At 41.9% G+C, this 21,292-nt stretch overlaps 4 protein-coding genes across 4 annotated transcripts; all 4 read right to left on the minus strand.

The window, feature by feature from the left end:
• Window positions 1–4,905: 4,905 nt before the first annotated feature.
• LOC122797678 (extensin-like) lies at window positions 4,906–5,835 on the minus strand. The gene has a single exon (XM_044066216.1). It carries the CDS (start codon window positions 5,833–5,835, stop codon window positions 4,906–4,908), a length of 930 nt encoding a protein of 309 aa, XP_043922151.1.
• Window positions 5,836–14,598: 8,763 nt separating this feature from the next.
• On the minus strand, window positions 14,599–15,408 carry LOC122797679 (extensin-like). Its single transcript, XM_044066217.1, has one exon. It carries the CDS (start codon window positions 15,406–15,408, stop codon window positions 14,599–14,601), a length of 810 nt encoding a protein of 269 aa, XP_043922152.1.
• Window positions 15,409–15,437: 29 nt separating this feature from the next.
• On the minus strand, window positions 15,438–16,067 carry LOC122797680 (extensin-like). Its single transcript, XM_044066218.1, has one exon. It carries the CDS (start codon window positions 16,065–16,067, stop codon window positions 15,438–15,440), a length of 630 nt encoding a protein of 209 aa, XP_043922153.1.
• Window positions 16,068–16,192: 125 nt separating this feature from the next.
• Window positions 16,193–17,146, minus strand: LOC122797681 (extensin-like). The gene has a single exon (XM_044066219.1). The coding sequence runs from the start codon at window positions 17,144–17,146 to the stop codon at window positions 16,193–16,195; it is 954 nt and encodes a 317-aa protein (XP_043922154.1).
• Between the last annotated feature and the right edge of the window lie 4,146 nt (window positions 17,147–21,292).

The raw sequence follows: 21,292 nt of genomic DNA on the forward strand, positions 1-21,292 counted from the left end.
GCTTTCTTTGAGATTAACTTTTCTCCTGTGTTTTAATTTTTTTTTCTTGGCATGTCAGCATTCAACATTTCAAATGCAGACATTTCAATAAGAGCCTTAAAATGAACTCTATCACCATGGCTGATAATATCAGATACAAAGAAAGAAAGAATAACGGATTCATTATAATAGCAGCCTCAGGAATATGGAATATCGTCTCAGTAAGCATTTATCACCCTGTAAACTTGGTCGTATTTAAGGACAAATTAGACAATTGGCTTATGACACACAGAGTGATGGAGTCTTTATATCTGACGCCTTCTGTCCAAAAATCAAGTTTAGGTAAAAAAAATATATATATATATATATATATATATATATATATATATATATATATATATAAACTTAAGAATTCATTATGTCCAAACAATTGTACCCTACATTCTTCACACATCCTGTGTCTTATATAAACATTTTCAGTAATATGCTTACAGTCTTTATGCCTTTTACAGGGTTTATAATCCCATCCTATTTTTCTAGTAATACTGATATTACGCAAAATTATTTAATTCATTTTGATCAGTTAACTGATTAGGAAACATATGTGAATGGCCCAAAAGGTCCATCAAAGTGGTTGAATTCTAGTAGAAAATCTTAGAAGAATTGCAAAAAAATATGACACATGACCTCATTACTTAGAACAATGTACACATGCTTTTTAAAAAAAAATCATTGCCACTCTTTCCATAAACAAAGCACACCAGTTGACAGTGTACATGCCCTCTGTCTGTCTGTCTAGTGACAAAATGGTAGTACCAGAAAACAACCTCTTTGCTGGGGCACCCATTATCTAGTACCTTTCCAAGAGAATTAGGCAGCCATTTCATAGGTTCATAGGTTCATAGGATCATACTAGGCTATCTGCCCTTGGGCAAATATAAGCCTAGCCCGATTCTGTATGGCTTACGCCACCCCTTGATTTGAGTATACTGTTCCCTTTTTAAGGTTTAGTTTACTGTGCCTCTGTCTAATAGTGACACGGGAGTAATCCCTGGGACAAACCTACGATCCCCCATCCACTTATCGAGATTCTTCTTGAAGAGATTCAGTGAGGTGCTCTGCCTCACATGAACTGGAATTCTATTCCAGAGCGAAGGGAGCCTCTGGGTTATGAACCTGTCCCTCCAGCAAGTTCTATTTATTTCTGTGCTGAGGTTCAAGTCCCTCGAGCGTGTGGCTCTAAGGGATTTAGATTTACTGAGGTGGAGCATGTCCATTAATTCTGGATTTGACATAGCTTTGTATGTCAGGCATAGATCGCCTCGAAGTAGGCGGTATGCAACTGAGTAGAGCTGGAGTTTTTTAACCGAGCAGCATATGGCATCTGTTTGAGACCCTTGATCCTCTTGGTGAGATACTTTTGGGGTCTTTCTAATTGCTGCAGGTGTCGGGTAAGGTACATCCCAAAAGGGACATTGTATTCTATGATGGGCCTGATGAGGGATGAATAAAAGGGCATGATTACCTCTCTTGATCTAGATGTGAAACCCTTTGTGATGAGGTGGGCTATGTAGAAGGTCTTTCTAACCACTTTGGCAATGTGGTTTTCAAAGGAGAGATTGCTATCAACTTGGGTCCCCAGGTCCCTAATAACTTTCTCTGTACTTAATGGGTTTCCGCCTATGTGGTAATTTGTGGGCACATTGTTTTTGCCAAAGGGTATGGCTATACATTTTTTGGCATTTAGCTTTAAACCATGGCGCTGGCACCAGTTATCTGTCTCTGTGAGACCTTTTTGAAGGATGTTTGTGTCAGCTGGAGAGTTGATTATGGCACCCAGTTTGCAGTCGTCTGCGAACTTGGTGAGCCATAGTCCTCCCACGTTTGCCTGTACCTCGGAAAAGTATATACCGAACAAGAGTGGTCCCAGGACAGAACCCTGTGGGATGCCACTTGTGACCGGTTTCGAGTCTGACATGGCTCCAGCAACTCTCACTCTGTGGGTTCTGTCTTTGAGCCAGTTTGCAACCCATCTTGTGACATAGGGGTTTATATTTAAGCTGGAGAGCTTATCTATGATGCCCAAGTGAGGTATTGTGTCAAATGCCTTTGCAAGGTCCAGATAGGCTGTGTGGACTACCTTCCCTTCATCTATGGCTTTGGTGACTGTTTCAAAGAAGTCAACCAGGTTCAAAAGGCAGGATCTGCCCTTGACAAAGCCGAACTGGGTAGGATCTAGTGTCTGTAGGTCCCCAATGTCTTTGTTTATGACCTCCATGATGATCCTCTCCATAGCCTTGCAGACTAAGCTAGTCAGGCTTATGGGGCGATAGTTTCCAGGGTCCGTAAGAGGCTCCACCTTTGTGGAGTGAGACCACTGTTGCTGTATGCCATTCTGTGGGCACATATCCTGTAGTGAGGCTGAGATTGTATAGCTGTTTTATTTGAGGGATTAGTTCCTCTTGGAGTTCATGTAGGACGCAACCTGGGACGCCATCTGGTCCCATGGAAGCAGTGTTTTTTGCTTTGGAGAGGGCAGCCTTCACCTGAGCATCTGAGATGTTTGGGAGGCAGCCCTCTGCCGGGATAGATACTTGCTCTTTTGGGGTGGAGAAGTTTGCACTGAACCTGTCTGCCAGGATATTGGCGATGTCTGTGGGTTCAGTGTATTTTTTGTCGTTTAGAATCAACTCAGAACAAGTCTGGGAGTTGCATCCCAGGTTTCTAACATAACTGAAAAAAGCCTTATGATTGTCTTTGGTGTCCTGTGCAATTTTTCTCTCGAAGCTGCCCTTGGAGGATTTTATGAGGGATCATAATTTTTTGCTAGTACTGATCAGAGATGCCTTCCCTATTAGGGATTTTGCTCTATCATGTAGTAGCTTCCGCCTTCTGTTGTACAGTTTATTTATGGCAGGGGTCCACCAGACTGGACGCCTGCCTTTGGATGATTGGGTCTTGGTTTTGTTTGGGATAGCATGATCCATGCATTCCTGGAGATGTCCGTAGAATGCATTTATATAGGATTCTGCAGTTTGGGCCGTAGTTTCCACTGGCCCTGGGGCCTTGAAGGATTCCACTTCGGTTTTGAGAAGTGAGAAGTTCGCTTTTGAGAAGTTTTTCACTGTGGTTTTCTGGGCTGGGGGTGGGGTCGGGATGTGGACATCCAGTGAAATTAATTTATGGTCTGATCTTACCAATGAGGGATATACTTCTGCCATAAACTCTCACTGCCAACATTTTCATGATCCCTCAAGCTGCCTGAAAATGTCTTCCTCATCAGTGCACACTCTATGGGCCTTAAGGAATGTCTCATGAAATAAGGTCTTCACAAGATTCTCAGGTTGTGTGCTCTAGCAAAAAAGTTGTCTATCTATAAAGCTTCACTACTTTTTTTGCCATTTTTGCATACAAATGCCGATCCAATTATTCAGTGAAACACCACTCCATCATAATAATAAAAAACAACTTTTCAAAAATCATCAAATGCAGTTTTCAAACCCCCTACTAATGAAAAATCAATCATTAACATAACAAGCATAAAAATAACATTCTAGGAAAAATATATGTCTTTATAAAAAATCAAAATAAAAGTAAAATAAGCTGTTAGGGAAGGAAATTTGAACAAAAGACCCAAATAAAAATTACGTGCATCAGAAATCCTGCCTACAAAAATGACATATTTCCTGAAAACCAAAGTAGTATTCAATAGATGTACACACACTGATAATGTCTATGGTAACAAAAGAATAATTCTTCTGCAAACAGGTATCACTGAGTTACAGAATCAAATGATTACTATCTCTCTCTTAAAAGATTGCAGGTTAACTACCACTTGTGGAAAAACATAAAGGCTGGCATTCATAGTCCAAGGCTTCACATTTTCATTGCAATAATCCATGTAGAGTAGTGGTACGTGGTTATTCAAATCACTGTCTTTCAGGATGATGCAATAATCCATGTAGAGTAGTGCTACGTGGTTATTCAAATCACAGTCTTTCAGGATGAGTACAAAAATGCAGAGGTGCTTTGTTAAATATGCCTCCCTATTGCAAAAGCCTAATATGCTTAAGGCAATTTGTGATAGAGGACAGCTAATACACTGATAATGGGCATTACATGTTTGCGTAGCTGTGGGATTCATAGAGATGGATCTAAACTGAGCTCATTTGCATGTTAAACATGTAAATGACCTTGAACTTAAACCAGAAAACAGCAGCTTAACATGAGAATACAAAGTTCTGAGGGGAAGTGAAAAAAGGAATATGTACTGCCATACATTTTAAAAGGAGTACAGTTAATGAGTATACTAAAATAAAGTTTTTTATTGTATTTTAGTGCTTGTGCAGATGGGCAAACTACTGAAGGGGTCACTTGGGGAAATATTTAATGTTGCTGCTTGTGTGTACTTGAACATACTGCTATAGGGATCAGTGGAGGGAATGTTTCATGTTGGTGCTTATGCATACATAAACATATTGCTGAAGGCATTGCTGGGGGAAATGTTTCTTTATAGTACTTGTGCATACATGGGGATACGGCTGAAGAGATCACTGGAGGAAATGTTTAATTTTAGTTCTTCTGCATACTTGCACATAGTACTGAATGGATTGCTTGAAGAAATGTTTAATTTTGGTGCTGGTGCATACTTGGGCATACTGCTACAAGGATCATTGGAGGGAATGTTTAATTTTGGTGCTGGTGCATACTTGGGCATAATGCTACAGGGATCATTGGATTTAATGTTTAATTTTGGTGCTGGTGCATACTTGGGCATACTGCTACAGGGATCATTGGAGGGAATGTTTAATTTTGGTGCTGGTGCATACTTGGGCATACTGCTACAGGGATCATTGGAGGGAATGTTTAACTTTGGTGCTGGTGCATACTTGGGCATACTGCTACAGGGATCATTGGAGGGAATGTTTAATTTTGGTGCTGGTGCATACTTGGGCATACTGCTACAGGGATCATTGGAGGAATGTTTAATTTTGGTGCTGGTGCATACTTGGGCATACTGCTACAGGGATCATTGGAGGGAATGTTTAATTTTGGTGCTGGTGCATACTTGGGCATACTGCTACAGGGATCATTGGATGGAATGTTTAATTTTGGTGCTGGTGCATACTTGGGCATACTGCGACAGAGATCATTGGATGGAATGTTTAATTTTGGTGCTGGTGCATACTTGGGCATACTGCTACAGGGATCATTGGAGGGAATGTTTAATTTTGGTGCTGGTGCATACTTGGGCATACTGCTACAGGGATCATTGGATTTAATGTTTAATTTTGGTGCTGGTGCATACTTGGGCATACTGCTACAGGGATCATTGGATTTAATGTTTAATTTTGGTGCTGGTGCATACTTGGGCATACTGCTATAGGGATCATTGGAGGGAATGTTTAATTTTGGTGCTGGTGCATACTTGGGCATACTGCTACAGGGATCATTGGAGGGAATGTTTAATTTTGGTGCTGGTGCATACTTGGGCATACTGCGACAGGGATCATTGGAGGGAATGTTTAATTTTGGTGCTGGTGCATACTTGGGCATACTGCTACAGGGATCATTGGATGGAATGTTTAATTTTGGTGCTGGTGCATACTTGGGCATACTGCTACAGGGATCATTGGATTTAATGTTTAATTTTGGTGCTGGTGCATACTTGGGCATACTGCTATAGGGATCATTGGAGGGAATGTTTAATTTTGGTGCTGGTGCATACTTGGGCATACTGCTACAGGGATCATTGGAGGGAATGTTTAATTTTGGTTCTGGTGCATACTTGGGCATACTGCGACAGGGATCATTGGAGGGAATGTTTAATTTTGGTGCTGGTGCATACTTGGGCATACTGCGACAGGGATCATTGGAGGGAATGTTTAATTTTGGTGCTGGTGCATACTTGGGCATACTGCTACAGGGTCATTGGAGGGAATGTTTAATTTTGGTGCTGGTGCATACTTGGGCATACTGCGACAGGGATCATGGGAGGGAATGTTTAATTTTGGTGCTGGTGCATACTTGGGTATACTGCTACAGGGTCATTGGAGGGAATGTTTAATTTTGGTGCTGGTGCATACTTGGGCATACTGCTACAGGGATCATTGGAGGGAATGTTTAATTTTGGTGCTGGTGCATACTTGGGCATACTGCTACAGGGTCATTGGAGGGAATGTTTAATTTTGGTGCTGGTGCATACTTGGGCATACTGCTCTAGGGATCATTGGAGGGAATGTTTAATTTTGGTGCTGGTGCATACTTGGGCATACTGCTACAGGGATCATTGGAGGTAATGTTTAATTTTGGTGCTGGTGCATACTTGGGCATACTGCTACAGGGATCATTGGAGGGAATGTTTAATTTTGGTGCTGGTGCATACTTGGGCATACTGCTATAGGGATCATTGGAGGGAATGTTTAATTTTGGTGCTGGTGCATACTTGGGCATACTGCTACAGGGATCATTGGAGGGAATGTTTAATTTTGGTGCTGGTGCATACTTGGGCATACTGCTACAGGGATCATTGGAGGGAATGTTTAATTTTGGTGCTGGTGCATACTTGGGCATACTGCTACAGGGATCATTGGAGGAATGTTTAATTTTGGTGCTGGTGCATACTTGGGCATACTGCTACAGGGATCATTGGAGGGAATGTTTAATTTTGGTGCTGGTGCATACTTGGGCATACTGCTACAGGGATCATTGGATTTAATGTTTAATTTTGGTGCTGGTGCATACTTGGGCATACTGCTACAGGGATCATTGGAGGGAATGTTTAATTTTGGTGCTGGTGCATACTTGGGCATACTGCTACAGGGATCATTGGAGGAATGTTTAATTTTGGTGCTGGTGCATACTTGGGCATACTGCTACAGGGTCATTGGAGGGAATGTTTAATTTTGGTGCTGGTGCATACTTGGGCATACTGCGACAGGGATCATTGGAGGGAATGTTTAATTTTGGTGCTGGTGCATACTTGGGCATACTGCTACAGGGATCATTGGATTTAATGTTTAATTTTGGTGCTGGTGCATACTTGGGCATACTGCTACAGGGTCATTGGAGGGAATGTTTAATTTTGGTGCTGGTGCATACTTGGGCATACTGACAGGGATCATTGGAGGGAATGTTTAATTTTGGTGCTGGTGCATACTTGGGCATACTGCTACAGGGATCATTGGATTTAATGTTTAATTTTGGTGCTGGTGCATACTTGGGCATACTGCTACAGGGATCATTGGAGGGAATGTTTAATTTTGGTGCTGGTGCATACTTGGGCATACTGCGACAGGGATCATTGGAGGGAATGTTTAATTTTGGTGCTGGTGCATACTTGGGCATACTGCTACAGGGATCATTGGAGGGAATGTTTAATTTTGGTGCTGGTGCATACTTGGGCATACTTCGACAGGGATCATTGGAGGGAATGTTTAATTTTGGTGCTGGTGCATACTTGGGCATACTGCTACAGGGATCATTGGAGGGAATGTTTAATTTTGGTGCTGGTGCATACTTGGGCATACTGCTACAGGGATCATTGGAGGGAATGTTTAATTTTGGTGCTGGTGCATACTTGGGCATACTGCTATAGGGATCATTGGAGGGAATGTTTAATTTTGGTGCTGGTGCATACTTGGGCATACTGCGACAGGGATTATTGGAGGGAATGTTTAATTTTGGTGCTGGTGCATACTTGGGCATACTGCGACAGGGATCATTGGAGGGAATGTTTAATTTTGGTGCTGGTGCATACTTGGGCATACTGCTACAGGGTCATTGGAGGGAATGTATAATTTTGGTGCTGGTGCATACTTGGGCATACTGCGACAGGGATCATTGGAGGGAATGTTTAATTTTGGTGCTGGTGCATACTTGGGCATACTGCTACAGGGTCATTGGAGGGAATGTTTAATTTTGGTGCTGGTGCATACTTGGGCATACTGCTCTAGGGATCATTGGAGGGAATGTTTAATTTTGGTGCTGGTGCATACTTGGGCATACTGCTACAGGGATCATTGGATTTAATGTTTAATTTTGGTGCTGGTGCATACTTGGGCATACTGCTACAGGGATCATTGGAGGGAATGTTTAATTTTGGTGCTGGTGCATACTTGGGCATACTGCTACAGGGTCATTGGAGGGAATGTTTAATTTTGGTGCTGGTGCATACTTGGGCATACTGCTACAGGGTCATTGGAGGGAATGTTTAATTTTGGTGCTGGTGCATACTTGGGCATACTGCGACAGGGATCATTGGAGGGAATGTTTAATTTTGGTGCTGGTGCATACTTGGGCATACTGCTACAGTGATCATTGGAGGGAATGTTTAATTTTGGTGCTGGTGCATACTTGGGCATACTGCGACAGGGATCATTGGAGGGAATGTTTAATTTTGGTGCTGGTGCATACTTGGGCATACTGCGACAGGGATCATTGGAGGGAATGTTTAATTTTGGTGCTGGTGCATACTTGGGCATACTGCTACAGGGATCATTGGATGGGAATGTTTAATTTTGGTGCTGGTGCATACTTGGGCATACTGCTACAGGGATCATTGGAGGGAATGTTTAATTTTGGTGCTGGTGCATACTTGGGCATACTGCTACAGGGATCATTGGAGGGAATGTTTAATTTTGGTGCTGGTGCATACTTGGGCATACTGCGACAGGGATCATTGGAGGGAATGTTTAATTTTGGTGCTGGTGCATACTTGGGCATAGTGCTACAGGGATCATTGGAGGAATGTTTAATTTTGGTGCTGGTGCATACTTGGGCATACTGCTACAGGGATCATTGGAGGGAATGTTTAATTTTGGTGCTGGTGCATACTTGGGCATACTGCTACAGGGATCATTGGAGGGAATGTTTAATTTTGGTGCTGGTGCATACTTGGGCATACTGCTACAGGGTCATTGGAGGGAATGTTTAATTTTGGTGCTGGTGCATACTTGGGCATACTGCGACAGGGATCATTGGAGGGAATGTTTAATTTTGGTGCTGGTGCATACTTGGGCATACTGCTACAGGGATCATTGGAGGGAATGTTTAATTTTGGTGCTGGTGCATACTTGGGCATACTGCTACAGGGATCATTGGAGGGAATGTTTAATGTTGGTGCTGGTGCATACTTGGGCATACTGCGACAGGGATCATTGGAGGGAATGTTTAATTTTGGTGCTGGTGCATACTTGGGCATACTGCTACAGGGATCATTGGAGGGAATGTTTAATTTTGGTGCTGGTGCATACTTGGGCATACTGCTACAGGGATCATTGGAGGGAATGTTTAATTTTGGTGCTGGTGCATACTTGGGCATACTGCGACAGGGATCATTGGAGGGAATGTTTAATTTTGGTGCTGGTGCATACTTGGGCATACTGCTACAGGGATCATTGGAGGGAATGTTTAATTTTGGTGCTGGTGCATACTTGGGCATACTGCTATAGGGATCATTGGAGGGAATGTTTAATTTTGGTGCTGGTGCATACTTGGGCATACTGCTACAGGGATCATTGGTGGGAATGTTTAATTTTGGTGCTGGTGCATACTTGGGCATACTGCTACAGCGATCATTGGAGGGAATGTTTAATTTTGGTGCTGGTGCATACTTGGGCATACTGCTACAGCGATCATTGGAGGGAATGTTTAATTTTGGTGCTGGTGCATACTTGGGCATACTGCTGCAGGGATCATTGGAGGGAATGTTTAATTTTGGTGCTGGTGCATACTTGGGCATACTGCTACAGGGATCATTGGAGGGAATGTTTAATTTTGGTGCTGGTGCATACTTGGGCATACTGCTACAGGGATCATTGGAGGGAATGTTTAATTTTGGTGCTGGTGCATACTTGGGCATACTGCTATAGGGATCATTGGAGGGAATGTTTAATTTTGGTGCTGGTGCATACTTGGGCATACTGCTACAGGGATCATTGGAGGGAATGTTTAATTTTGGTGCTGGTGCATACTTGGGCATACTGCTACAGGGATCATTGGAGGGAATGTTTAATTTTGGTGCTGGTGCATACTTGGGCATACTGCTACAGCGATCATTGGAGGGAATGTTTAATTTTGGTGCTGGTGCATACTTGGGCATACTGCTACAGGGATCATTGGAGGGAATGTTTAATTTTGGTGCTGGTGCATACTTGGGCATACTGCTACAGGGATCATTGGAGGGAATGTTTAATTTTGGTGCTGGTGCATACTTGGGCATACTGCTACAGGGATCATTGGATTTAATGTTTAATTTTGGTGCTGGTGCATACTTGGGCATACTGCTACAGGGATCATTGGAGGGAATGTTTAATTTTGGTGCTGGTGCATACTTGGGCATACTGCTACAGGGATTATTGGAGGGAATGTTTAATTTTGGTGCTGGTGCATACTTGGGCATACTGCTACAGGGATAATTGGAGGGAATGTTTAATTTTGGTGCTGGTGCATACTTGGGCATACTGCTACAGGGATCATTGGAGGGAATGTTTAATTTTGGTGCTGGTGCATACTTGGGCATACTGCTACAGCGATCATTGGAGGGAATGTTTAATTTTGGTGCTGATGCATACTTGGGCATACTGCTACAGCGATCATTGGAGGGAATGTTTAATTTTGGTGCTGGTGCATACTTGGGCATACTGCTACAGCGATCATTGGAGGGAATGTTTAATTTTGGTGCTGGTGCATACTTGGGCATACTGCGACAGGGATCATTGGAGGGAATGTTTAATTTTGGTGCTGGTGCATACTTGAGCATTCTGCTATAGGGATCATTGGAGGGAATGTTTAATTTTGGTGCTGGTGCATACTTGGGCATACTGCGACAGGGATCATTGGAGGGAATGTTTAATTTTGGTGCTGGTGCATACTTGGGCATACTGCGACCGGGATCGTTGGAGGGAATGTTTAATTTTGGTGCTGGTGCATACTTGGGCATACTGCTATAGGGATCATTGGAGGGAATGTTTAATTTTGGTGCTGGTGCATACTTGGGCATACTGCTACAGGGATCATTGGAGGGAATGTTTAATTTTGGTGCTGGTGCATACTTGGGCATACTGCTACAGGGATCATTGGAGGAATGTTTAATTTTGGTGCTGGTGCATACTTGGGCATACTGCTACAGGGATCATTGGAGGGAATGTTTAATTTTGGTGCTGGTGCATACTTGGGCATACTGCTACAGGGATCATTGGAGGGAATGTTTAATTTTGGTGCTGGTGCATACTTGGGCATACTGCTACAGGGATCATTGGAGGGAATGTTTAATTTTGGTGCTGGTGCATACTTGGGCATACTGCTACAGGGATCATTGGAGGGAATGTTTAATTTTGGTGCTGGTGCATACTTGGGCATACTGCTACAGGGATCATTGGAGGAATGTTTAATTTTGGTGCTGGTGCATACTTGGGCATACTGCTACAGGGATCATTGGAGGGAATGTTTAATTTTGGTGCTGGTGCATACTTGGGCATACTGCTACAGGGATCATTGGAGGGAATGTTTAATTTTGGTGCTGGTGCATACTTGGGCATACTGCTACAGGGATCATTGGAGGAATGTTTAATTTTGGTGCTGGTGCATACTTGGGCATACTGCTACAGGGATCATTGGAGGAATGTTTAATTTTGGTGCTGGTGCATACTTGGGCATACTGCTACAGGGATCATTGGAGGGAATGTTTAATTTTGGTGCTGGTGCATACTTGGGCATACTGCTACAGGGATCATTGGAGGGAATGTTTAATTTTGGTGCTGGTGCATACTTGGGCATACTGCTACAGGGATCATTGGAGGGAATGTTTAATTTTGGTGCTGGTGCATACTTGGGCATACTGCTACAGGGATCATTGGAGGAATGTTTAATTTTGGTGCTGGTGCATACTTGGGCATACTGCTACAGGGATCATTGAGGGAATGTTTAATTTTGGTGCTGGTGCATACTTGGGCATACTGCTACAGGGATCATTGGAGGGAATGTTTAATTTTGGTGCTGGTGCATACTTGGGCATACTGCTACAGGGATCATTGGAGGGAATGTTTAATTTTGGTGCTGGTGCATACTTGGGCATACTGCTACAGGGATCATTGGAGGGAATGTTTAATTTTGGTGCTGGTGCATACTTGGGCATACTGCTACAGGGATCATTGGAGGGAATGTTTAATTTTGGTGCTGGTGCATACTTGGGCATACTGCTACAGGGATCATTGGAGGGAATGTTTAATTTTGGTGCTGGTGCATATCTGGGCATACTGCTACAGGGTCATTGGAGGGAATGTTTAATTTTGGTGCTGGTGCATACTTGGGCATACTGCGACAGGGATCATTGGAGGGAATGTTTAATTTTGGTGCTGGTGCATACTTGGGCATACTGCTACAGGGTCATTGGAGGGAATGTTTAATTTTGGTGCTGGTGCATACTTGGGCATACTGCTACAGGGTCAGTGGAGGGAATGTTTAATTTTGGTGCTGGTGCATACTTGGGCATACTGCTCTAGGGATCATTGGAGGGAATGTTTAATTTTGGTGCTGGTGCATACTTGGGCATACTGCTACAGGGATCATTGGATTTAATGTTTAATTTTGGTGCTGGTGCATACTTGGGCATACTGCTACAGGGATCATTGGAGGGAATGTTTAATTTTGGTGCTGGTGCATACTTGGGCATACTGCTACAGGGTCATTGGAGGGAATGTTTAATTTTGGTGCTGGTGCATACTTGGGCATACTGCTACAGGGTCATTGGAGGGAATGTTTAATTTTGGTGCTGGTGCATACTTGGGCATACTGCGACAGGGATCATTGGAGGGAATGTTTAATTTTGGTGCTGGTGCATACTTGGGCATACTGCTACAGTGATCATTGGAGGGAATGTTTAATTTTGGTGCTGGTGCATACTTGGGCATACTGCGACAGGGATCATTGGAGGGAATGTTTAATTTTGGTGCTGGTGCATACTTGGGCATACTGCGACAGGGATCATTGGAGGGAATGTTTAATTTTGGTGCTGGTGCATACTTGGGCATACTGCTACAGGGATCATTGGATGGGAATGTTTAATTTTGGTGCTGGTGCATACTTGGGCATACTGCTACAGGGATCATTGGAGGGAATGTTTAATTTTGGTGCTGGTGCATACTTGGGCATACTGCTACAGGGATCATTGGATGGAATGTTTAATTTTGGTGCTGGTGCATACTTGGACATACTGCGACAGGGATCATTGGAGGGAATGTTTAATTTTGGTGCTGGTGCATACTTGGGCATACTGCTACAGGGATCATTGGAGGGAATGTTTAATTTTGGTGCTGGTGCATACTTGGGCATACTGCTACAGGGATCATTGGAGGGAATGTTTAATTTTGGTGCTGGTGCATACTTGGGCATACTGCTACAGGGATCATTGGAGGAATGTTTAATTTTGGTGCTGGTGCATACTTGGGCATACTGCTACAGGGTCATTGGAGGGAATGTTTAATTTTGGTGCTGGTGCATACTTGGGCATACTGCGACAGGGATCATTGGAGGGAATGTTTAATTTTGGTGCTGGTGCATACTTGGGCATACTGCTACAGGGATCATTGGAGGGAATGTTTAATTTTGGTGCTGGTGCATACTTGGGCATACTGCTACAGGGATCATTGGAGGGAATGTTTAATGTTGGTGCTGGTGCATACTTGGGCATACTGCGACAGGGATCATTGGAGGGAATGTTTAATTTTGGTGCTGGTGCAAACTTGGGCATACAGCTACAGGGATCATGGGAGGGAATGTTTAATTTTGGTGCTGGTGCATACTTGGGCATACTGCTACAGGGATCATTGGAGGGAATGTTTAATTTTGGTGCTGGTGCATACTTGGGCATACTGCGACAGGGATCATTGGAGGGAATGTTTAATTTTGGTGCTGGTGCATACTTGGGCATACTGCTACAGGGATCATTGGAGGGAATGTTTAATTTTGGTGCTGGTGCATACTTGGGCATACTGCTATAGGGATCATTGGAGGGAATGTTTAATTTTGGTGCTGGTGCATACTTGGGCATACTGCTACAGGGATCATTGGTGGGAATGTTTAATTTTGGTGCTGGTGCATACTTGGGCATACTGCTACAGCGATCATTGGAGGGAATGTTTAATTTTGGTGCTGGTGCATACTTGGGCATACTGCTACAGCGATCATTGGAGGGAATGTTTAATTTTGGTGCTGATGCACACTTGGGCATACTGCTACAGGGATCATTGGAGGGAATGTTTAATTTTGGTGCTGGTGCATACTTGGGCATACTGCTACAGGGATCATTGGAGGGAATGTTTAATTTTGGTGCTGGTGCATACTTGGGCATACTGCTACAGGGATCATTGGAGGGAATGTTTAATTTTGGTGCTGGTGCATACTTGGGCATACTGCTATAGGGATCATTGGAGGGAATGTTTAATTTTGGTGCTGGTGCATACTTGGGCATACTGCTACAGGGATCATTGGAGGGAATGTTTAATTTTGGTGCTGGTGCATACTTGGGCATACTGCGACAGGGATCATTGGAGGGAATGTTTAATTTTGGTGCTGGTGCATACTTGGGCATACTGCTACAGCGATCATTGGAGGGAATGTTTAATTTTGGTGCTGGTGCATACTTGGGCATACTGCTACAGGGATCATTGGAGGAATGTTTAATTTTGGTGCTGGTGCATACTTGGGCATACTGCTACAGGGATCATTGGAGGGAATGTTTAATTTTGGTGCTGGTGCATACTTGGGCATACTGCTACAGGGATCATTGGATTTAATGTTTAATTTTGGTGCTGGTGCATACTTCGGCATACTGCTACAGGGATCATTGGAGGGAATGTTTAATTTTGGTGCTGGTGCATACTTGGGCATACTGCTACAGGGATCATTGGAGGGAATGTTTAATTTTGGTGCTGGTGCATACTTGGGCATACTGCTACAGGGATCATTGGAGGGAATGTTTAATTTTGGTGCTGGTGCATACTTGGGCATACTGCTACAGCGATCATTGGAGGGAATGTTTAATTTTGGTGCTGGTGCATACTTGGGCATACTGCTACAGCGATCATTGGAGGGAATGTTTAATTTTGGTGCTGGTGCATACTTGGGCATACTGCTACAGCGATCATTGGAGGGAATGTTTAATTTTGGTGCTGGTGCATACTTGGGCATACTGCGACAGGGATCATTGGAGGGAATGTTTAATTTTGGTGCTGGTGCATACTTGGGCATTCTGCTATAGGGTTCATTGGAGGGAATGTTTAATTTTGGTGCTGGTGCATACTTGGGCATACTGCGACAGGGATCATTGGAGGGAATGTTTAATTTTGGTGCTGGTGCATACTTGGGCATACTGCGACCGGGATCATTGGAGGGAATGTTTAATTTTGGTGCTGGTGCATACTTGGGCATACTGCTATAGGGATCATTGGAGGGAATGTTTAATTTTGGTGCTGGTGCATACTGGGCATACTGCTACAGGGATCATTGGAGGGAATGTTTGATTTTGGTGCTGGTGCATACTTGGGCATACTGCTACAGGGATCATTGGAGGGAATGTTTAATTTTGGTGCTGGTGCATACTTGGGCATACTGCTACAGGGATCATTGGAGGGAATGTTTAATTTTGGTGCTGGTGCATACTTGGGCATACTGCTACAGGGATCATTGGAGGGAATGTTTAATTTTGGTGCTGGTGCATACTTGGGCATACTGCTACAGGGATCATTGGAGGGAATGTTTAATTTTGGTGCTGGTGCATACTTGGGCATACTGCTACAGGGATCATTGGAGGGAATGTTTAATTTTGGTGCTGGTGCATACTTGGGCATACTGCGACAGGGATCATTGGAGGGAATGTTTAATTTTGGTGCTGGTGCATACTTGGGCATACTGCGACAGGGATCATTGGAGGGAATGTTTAATTTTGGTGCTGGTGCATACTTGGGCATACTGCTACAGGGATCATTGGAGGGAATGTTTAATTTTGGTGCTGGTGCATACTTGGGCATACTGCTACAGGGATCATTGGAGGGAATGTTTAATTTTGGTGCTGGTGCATACTTGGGCATACTGCTACAGGGATCATTGAGGGAATGTTTAATTTTGGTGCTGGTGCATACTTGGGCATACTGCTACAGGGATCATTGGAGGGAATGTTTAATTTTGGTGCTGGTGCATACTTGGGCATACTGCTCTAGGGATCATTGGAGGGAATGTTTAATTTTGGTGCTGGTGCATACTTGGGCATACTGCGACAGGGATCATTGGATTTAATGTTTAATTTTGGTGCTGGTGCATACTTGGGCATACTGCTACAGGGATCATTGGAGTGAATGTTTAATTTTGGTGCTGGTGCATACTTGGGCATACTGCGACAGGGATCATTGGATTTAATGTTTAATTTTGGTGCTGGTGCATACTTGGGCATACTGCTACAGAGATCATTGGAGGGAATGTTTAATTTTGGTGCTGGTGCATACTTGGGCATACTGCTACAGGGATCATTGGAGGGAATGTTTAATTTTGGTGCTGGTGCATACTTGGGCATACTGCGACAGGGATCATTGGAGGGAATGTTTAATTTTGGTGCTGGTGCATACTTGGGCATACTGCTACAGGGATCATTGGAGGGAATGTTTAATTTTGGTGCTGGTGCATACTTGGGCATACTGCTACAGGGATCATTGGATTTAATGTTTAATTTTGGTGCTGGTGCATACTTGGGCATACTGCTACAGGGATCATTGGAGGGAATGTTTAATTTTGCTGCTGGTGCATACTTGGGCATACTGCTACAGGGATCATTGGATGGAATGTTTAATTTTGGTGCTGGTGCATACTTGGGCATACTGCTACAGGGATCATTGGAGGCAATGTTTAATTTTGGTGCTGGTGCATACTTGGGCATACTGCTACAGGGATCATTGGATGGAATGTTTAATTTTGGTGCTGGTGCATACTTGGGCATACTGCTATAGGGATCATTGGAGGGAATGTTTAATTTTGGTGCTGGTGCATACTTGGGCATACTGCTACAAAGATCATTGGATGGAATGTTTAATTTTGGTGCTGGTGCATACTTGGGCATACTGCTACAGGGATCATTGGAGGGAATGTTTAATTTTGGTGCTGGTGCATACTTGGGCATACTGCGACAGGGATCATTGGATGGGAATGTTTAATTTTGGTGCTGGTGCATACTTGGGCATACTGCTATAGGGATCATTGGAGGGAATGTTTAATTTTGGTGCTGGTGCATACTTGGGCATACTGCTACAGAGATCATTGGATGGAATGTTTAATTTTGGTGCTGGTGCATACTTGGGCATACTGCTACAGGGATCATTGGAGGGAATGTTTAATTTTGGTGCTGGTGCATACTTGGGCATACTGCTACAGGGATCATTGGAGGGAATGTTTAATTTTGGTGCTGGTGCATACTTGGGCATACTGCTACAGGGATCATTGAGGGAATGTTTAATTTTGGTGCTGGTGCATACTTGGGCATACTGCTACAGGGATCATTGAGGGAATGTTTAATTTTGGTGCTGGTGCATACTTGGGCATACTGCTACAGGGATCATTGGAGGGAATGTTTAATTTTGGTGCTGGTGCATACTTGGGCATACTGCTACAGGGATCATTGGATTTAATGTTTAATTTTGGTGCTGGTGCATACTTGGGCATACTGCTATAGGGATCATTGGAGGTAATGTTTAATTTTGGTGCTGGTGCATACTTGGTGAAAGTACTGAAGGGATTGCTGTGGAAAGGTTTCATTTTGGTGTCAGTGAAGTGCTTGTGTCATTTTAGTAGTTGTACATACTTAGACAAACTATTGAAGGGGTTGTTCGGGGAAATAGTTCACTTTTGTGTCAGGAAAGTGCTCATGCATTGTGACAAAATAGTGAAGGGAAGGTTGGGGGTAAGTTTGCGGATTGCAACACAGACATCAAAGGAAAAGCATCTCTTTCAGAAAAAGGTGTGATTATCACATAGATATTTGACTATAAATCAGAACAACACCTTGTTAGCATACACCACTTTACAACATTTCTTATTTGCATCTCATTATACACAGTGTTTTTTACAATAGAGCAAATGGCCTCTATGAATCTCACCTTTGCTGTGCTCACTCATACACATCAGGGTTAACCCTATTACATTTGCACAAAATGCTATGAAAAGCAGCCAACGATTCTGCCTACATTTCAAGCAGTCTCCCCACATGTGATACTCTGGGCCTACCTGGGATGGGGTCACCAGTGTTCCTTCTGAACCTTCGAAATAAAATAAAACAAAGGTAATTATGACTTTTAACATACAGTGGAGAAAGAATTCAGTCAGATATAAACCCCCTTCATAACAGCATCTTCCTAAAGGGCGAACAGAGATGACTGAACTGCTGACAAGAAATTACAAATCATTTTTAAATATTCTGTGGTTCTCCTCATCCACTATAAAATAACATATTTTAAAACAAGATGATTAGAAATAACTACCACATTTACACCTTTATTTGTGGGTTGTTAACAACATCCTTACTATGTGTGAGCTACTTCCAAACTACGTATTCCTCTTTTGTCATATAAAATTATGTAGCATATTTCTTAATCCATTCAAAGTACGTAATAATCTTACTTCTCACTACTTCATAAAATTCATTCTCTGGTCTACAAAGAAACAAAGAGGAAAACCCCATTTAGTGCTTAATTACACATATTTTAATAATAGCTCCCAGTGAAACCTATGTATTAACAGCTTGCTTAATCTGCCAAGAAAAAAATTATAAGAAAAAAATTGCCTTAGTTATGAATTCTTAATCAAAGGCCATGTCTCAAATAATTTCTGTAGTAGAATTTCTAGTGACATGAATAAACTTTAATCCTATGGGTAAAACTGTTTTGTGCCATATGGTAAATTTGAACTACATAGCACATACTACATGAAAAAATGAAATGAAACATGAAAAATTGACTGTTTTGTACAAAACTGAGAAAAGAAATTGCAAAATAAAACCATAAATGGAATTTTTGTTTTAAACTGATATATACCATATTTTTCAAGTTTAAACTTTCGCACTTAAAGGGTTAAGTGAAGAGTTGAGATGAGTATGTTTACAATAAGAGTAGCTATTAAGGTGTTTTCTTGTGATTGGTACTATCAGTATCACTGATACTGTTTACTGAATGTTTATCTTACAGTGTGGCACTTGTAAAGGCCACAGTCAACTGAATGCTTATCTTATGGTAACACTGGTAAAGGCCTCAGCCAAGACAGATAGAGAGATAAATAGGTAGACAGAGACAGATAGATGGACAGACAGATAACTATCTTCCTCCCTCCAATGTTAATTCAAGTAATACTGCGATAATACACTCACACTTGATAAGCTTCACTCTTCTGAGAAAATGTAGACAAAACCTTGGAATAACTCCCCAGCCTGAACAATTCTTTGATCAAGAACCTTTTAGGACATTACTGATTGCATTTTCTTCTATACAATGTGCAAATGTCACACACAGTCTTTAATAATTTGGGCTGCTACACTACATGAGCACTGTTTGATCCCTGATCATTTATTCATTCATGCACATTCCAGAACTCTCTTTACCCTATACAAGATCTTAAAGGGAGTTAGGCCCTATCCCATCAGACAGAGACACAATCCTGGACAGGAGAGCTTGATATATATATATATATATATAAATATATATGAAACTACAGAACAAATCTGAGAAAAGAAGAAGAAAAAAAAAACTAAATGCAATAAAAACTTCTTATACCAGGCAAGATAAATAAAGCAGAACTTGTACTGAGCGCTTTTGTTCATTATTCGTACGTACCCAGATCTTCATCAGAAATCACAAATAAAGAGGAAAATTGCAGTGTAAGGCTCAATAAGCATTGTTTTGGAACAAAAAAGCAACCAATAAAAAACAGCAAAAACTTTGTTTCAAAAGAAAAACAGCACCTTGCTACCTATGAGCTAAGTTTATCTAAGGTAATAAAACACCAAAGGCAATTAAGAGGTGGTTAACACAAATTCAAAATAACCCACAGAAACTCTGAATAGCAGAGATTACAGGCTGAAATGTGACTCAAGGGTTACCTGAACCAGTGTAAGGCACATTTAATGTTGTGTTTCATTAAGTCCTGAGAAAGACTCTGCATTTAAAAGTAACTGCCATTTCCATTCATGCACTTCAGTAAGGGTGTCAATGTCCCTGTAAAATACATAGCTTTATATATATATATATATATATATATATATATATATATATATATATATATATACATATATATATATATATATATATATATATATATATATATGTATATATATATATATATATACGCCTAAAGACAAACAACAATATATATATATATATATATATATATATATATATATATATATGTATACACACACACACACACACACACACATATATATATATATATATATATATATATATATATATATACATATATATCTATATATATATATATATATATATATATATATATATATATAGATATATACATTTAACACACGGACACGGATGTGTAAATATAGATATATACTGTTTAACAATAAATGATTCCTATTTTAAAATTATGTGATAACAAATGAATAAGGAATATACTTAAATCACTTAGTGATTGGCATGGAATATAAATAATCAAAAAAAAAAAAAAACAAGATGGCTATTCATTTTTTTAATAAATAAGTTCCAGGCTTAAAATTGATTTGCACAAAATATTTGGCCAAATCCCAACACATGAAGGTTGCTTTTCATCCAATATGCAGTTAACCACAAATCATTCTATAGCTATGTCAAGAATCTCAATTGCAACACTCAGATCTGCTCTGAGTTACAGCACAATGGCACTAAATATACAGAACCAACTGATATTGCCAACATCCTGGGAGATAGGTTCAGTGCTAACTTTACCCCCCCTCACCCCCGAAAGGGCCCATCTCTATGCCAGAAGAATGCAAAGTTCCTGAAATCACGACTGCACAGGTAAAAAACACACTCTCCAAAGCCAAGAACACAGCATCTATGGGGCCTAACAACATCCCAGACACGTTCTACACGAACTACAGAATGAACTGGCACCCCACCTAAGTACCATGTTTAATCATAGCCTCACCTCAGCCTTTGTGCCCACTGAATGGCTCACAGCGATGATTATCCCACTCCACAAAGGGGGAGCCACCACGGACCCCTGGAACTATCGCCTCATTAGCCTAATGAGCCTTGTTTGCAAGGCCATGGAACGTATCATC

Source organism: Protopterus annectens, chromosome 3.part1 (genome assembly GCF_019279795.1).
Source record: "Protopterus annectens isolate FY-2018-M chromosome 3.part1, PAN1.0, whole genome shotgun sequence".
NCBI classification, from domain to species: Eukaryota; Metazoa; Chordata; order Ceratodontiformes; family Protopteridae; genus Protopterus; species Protopterus annectens.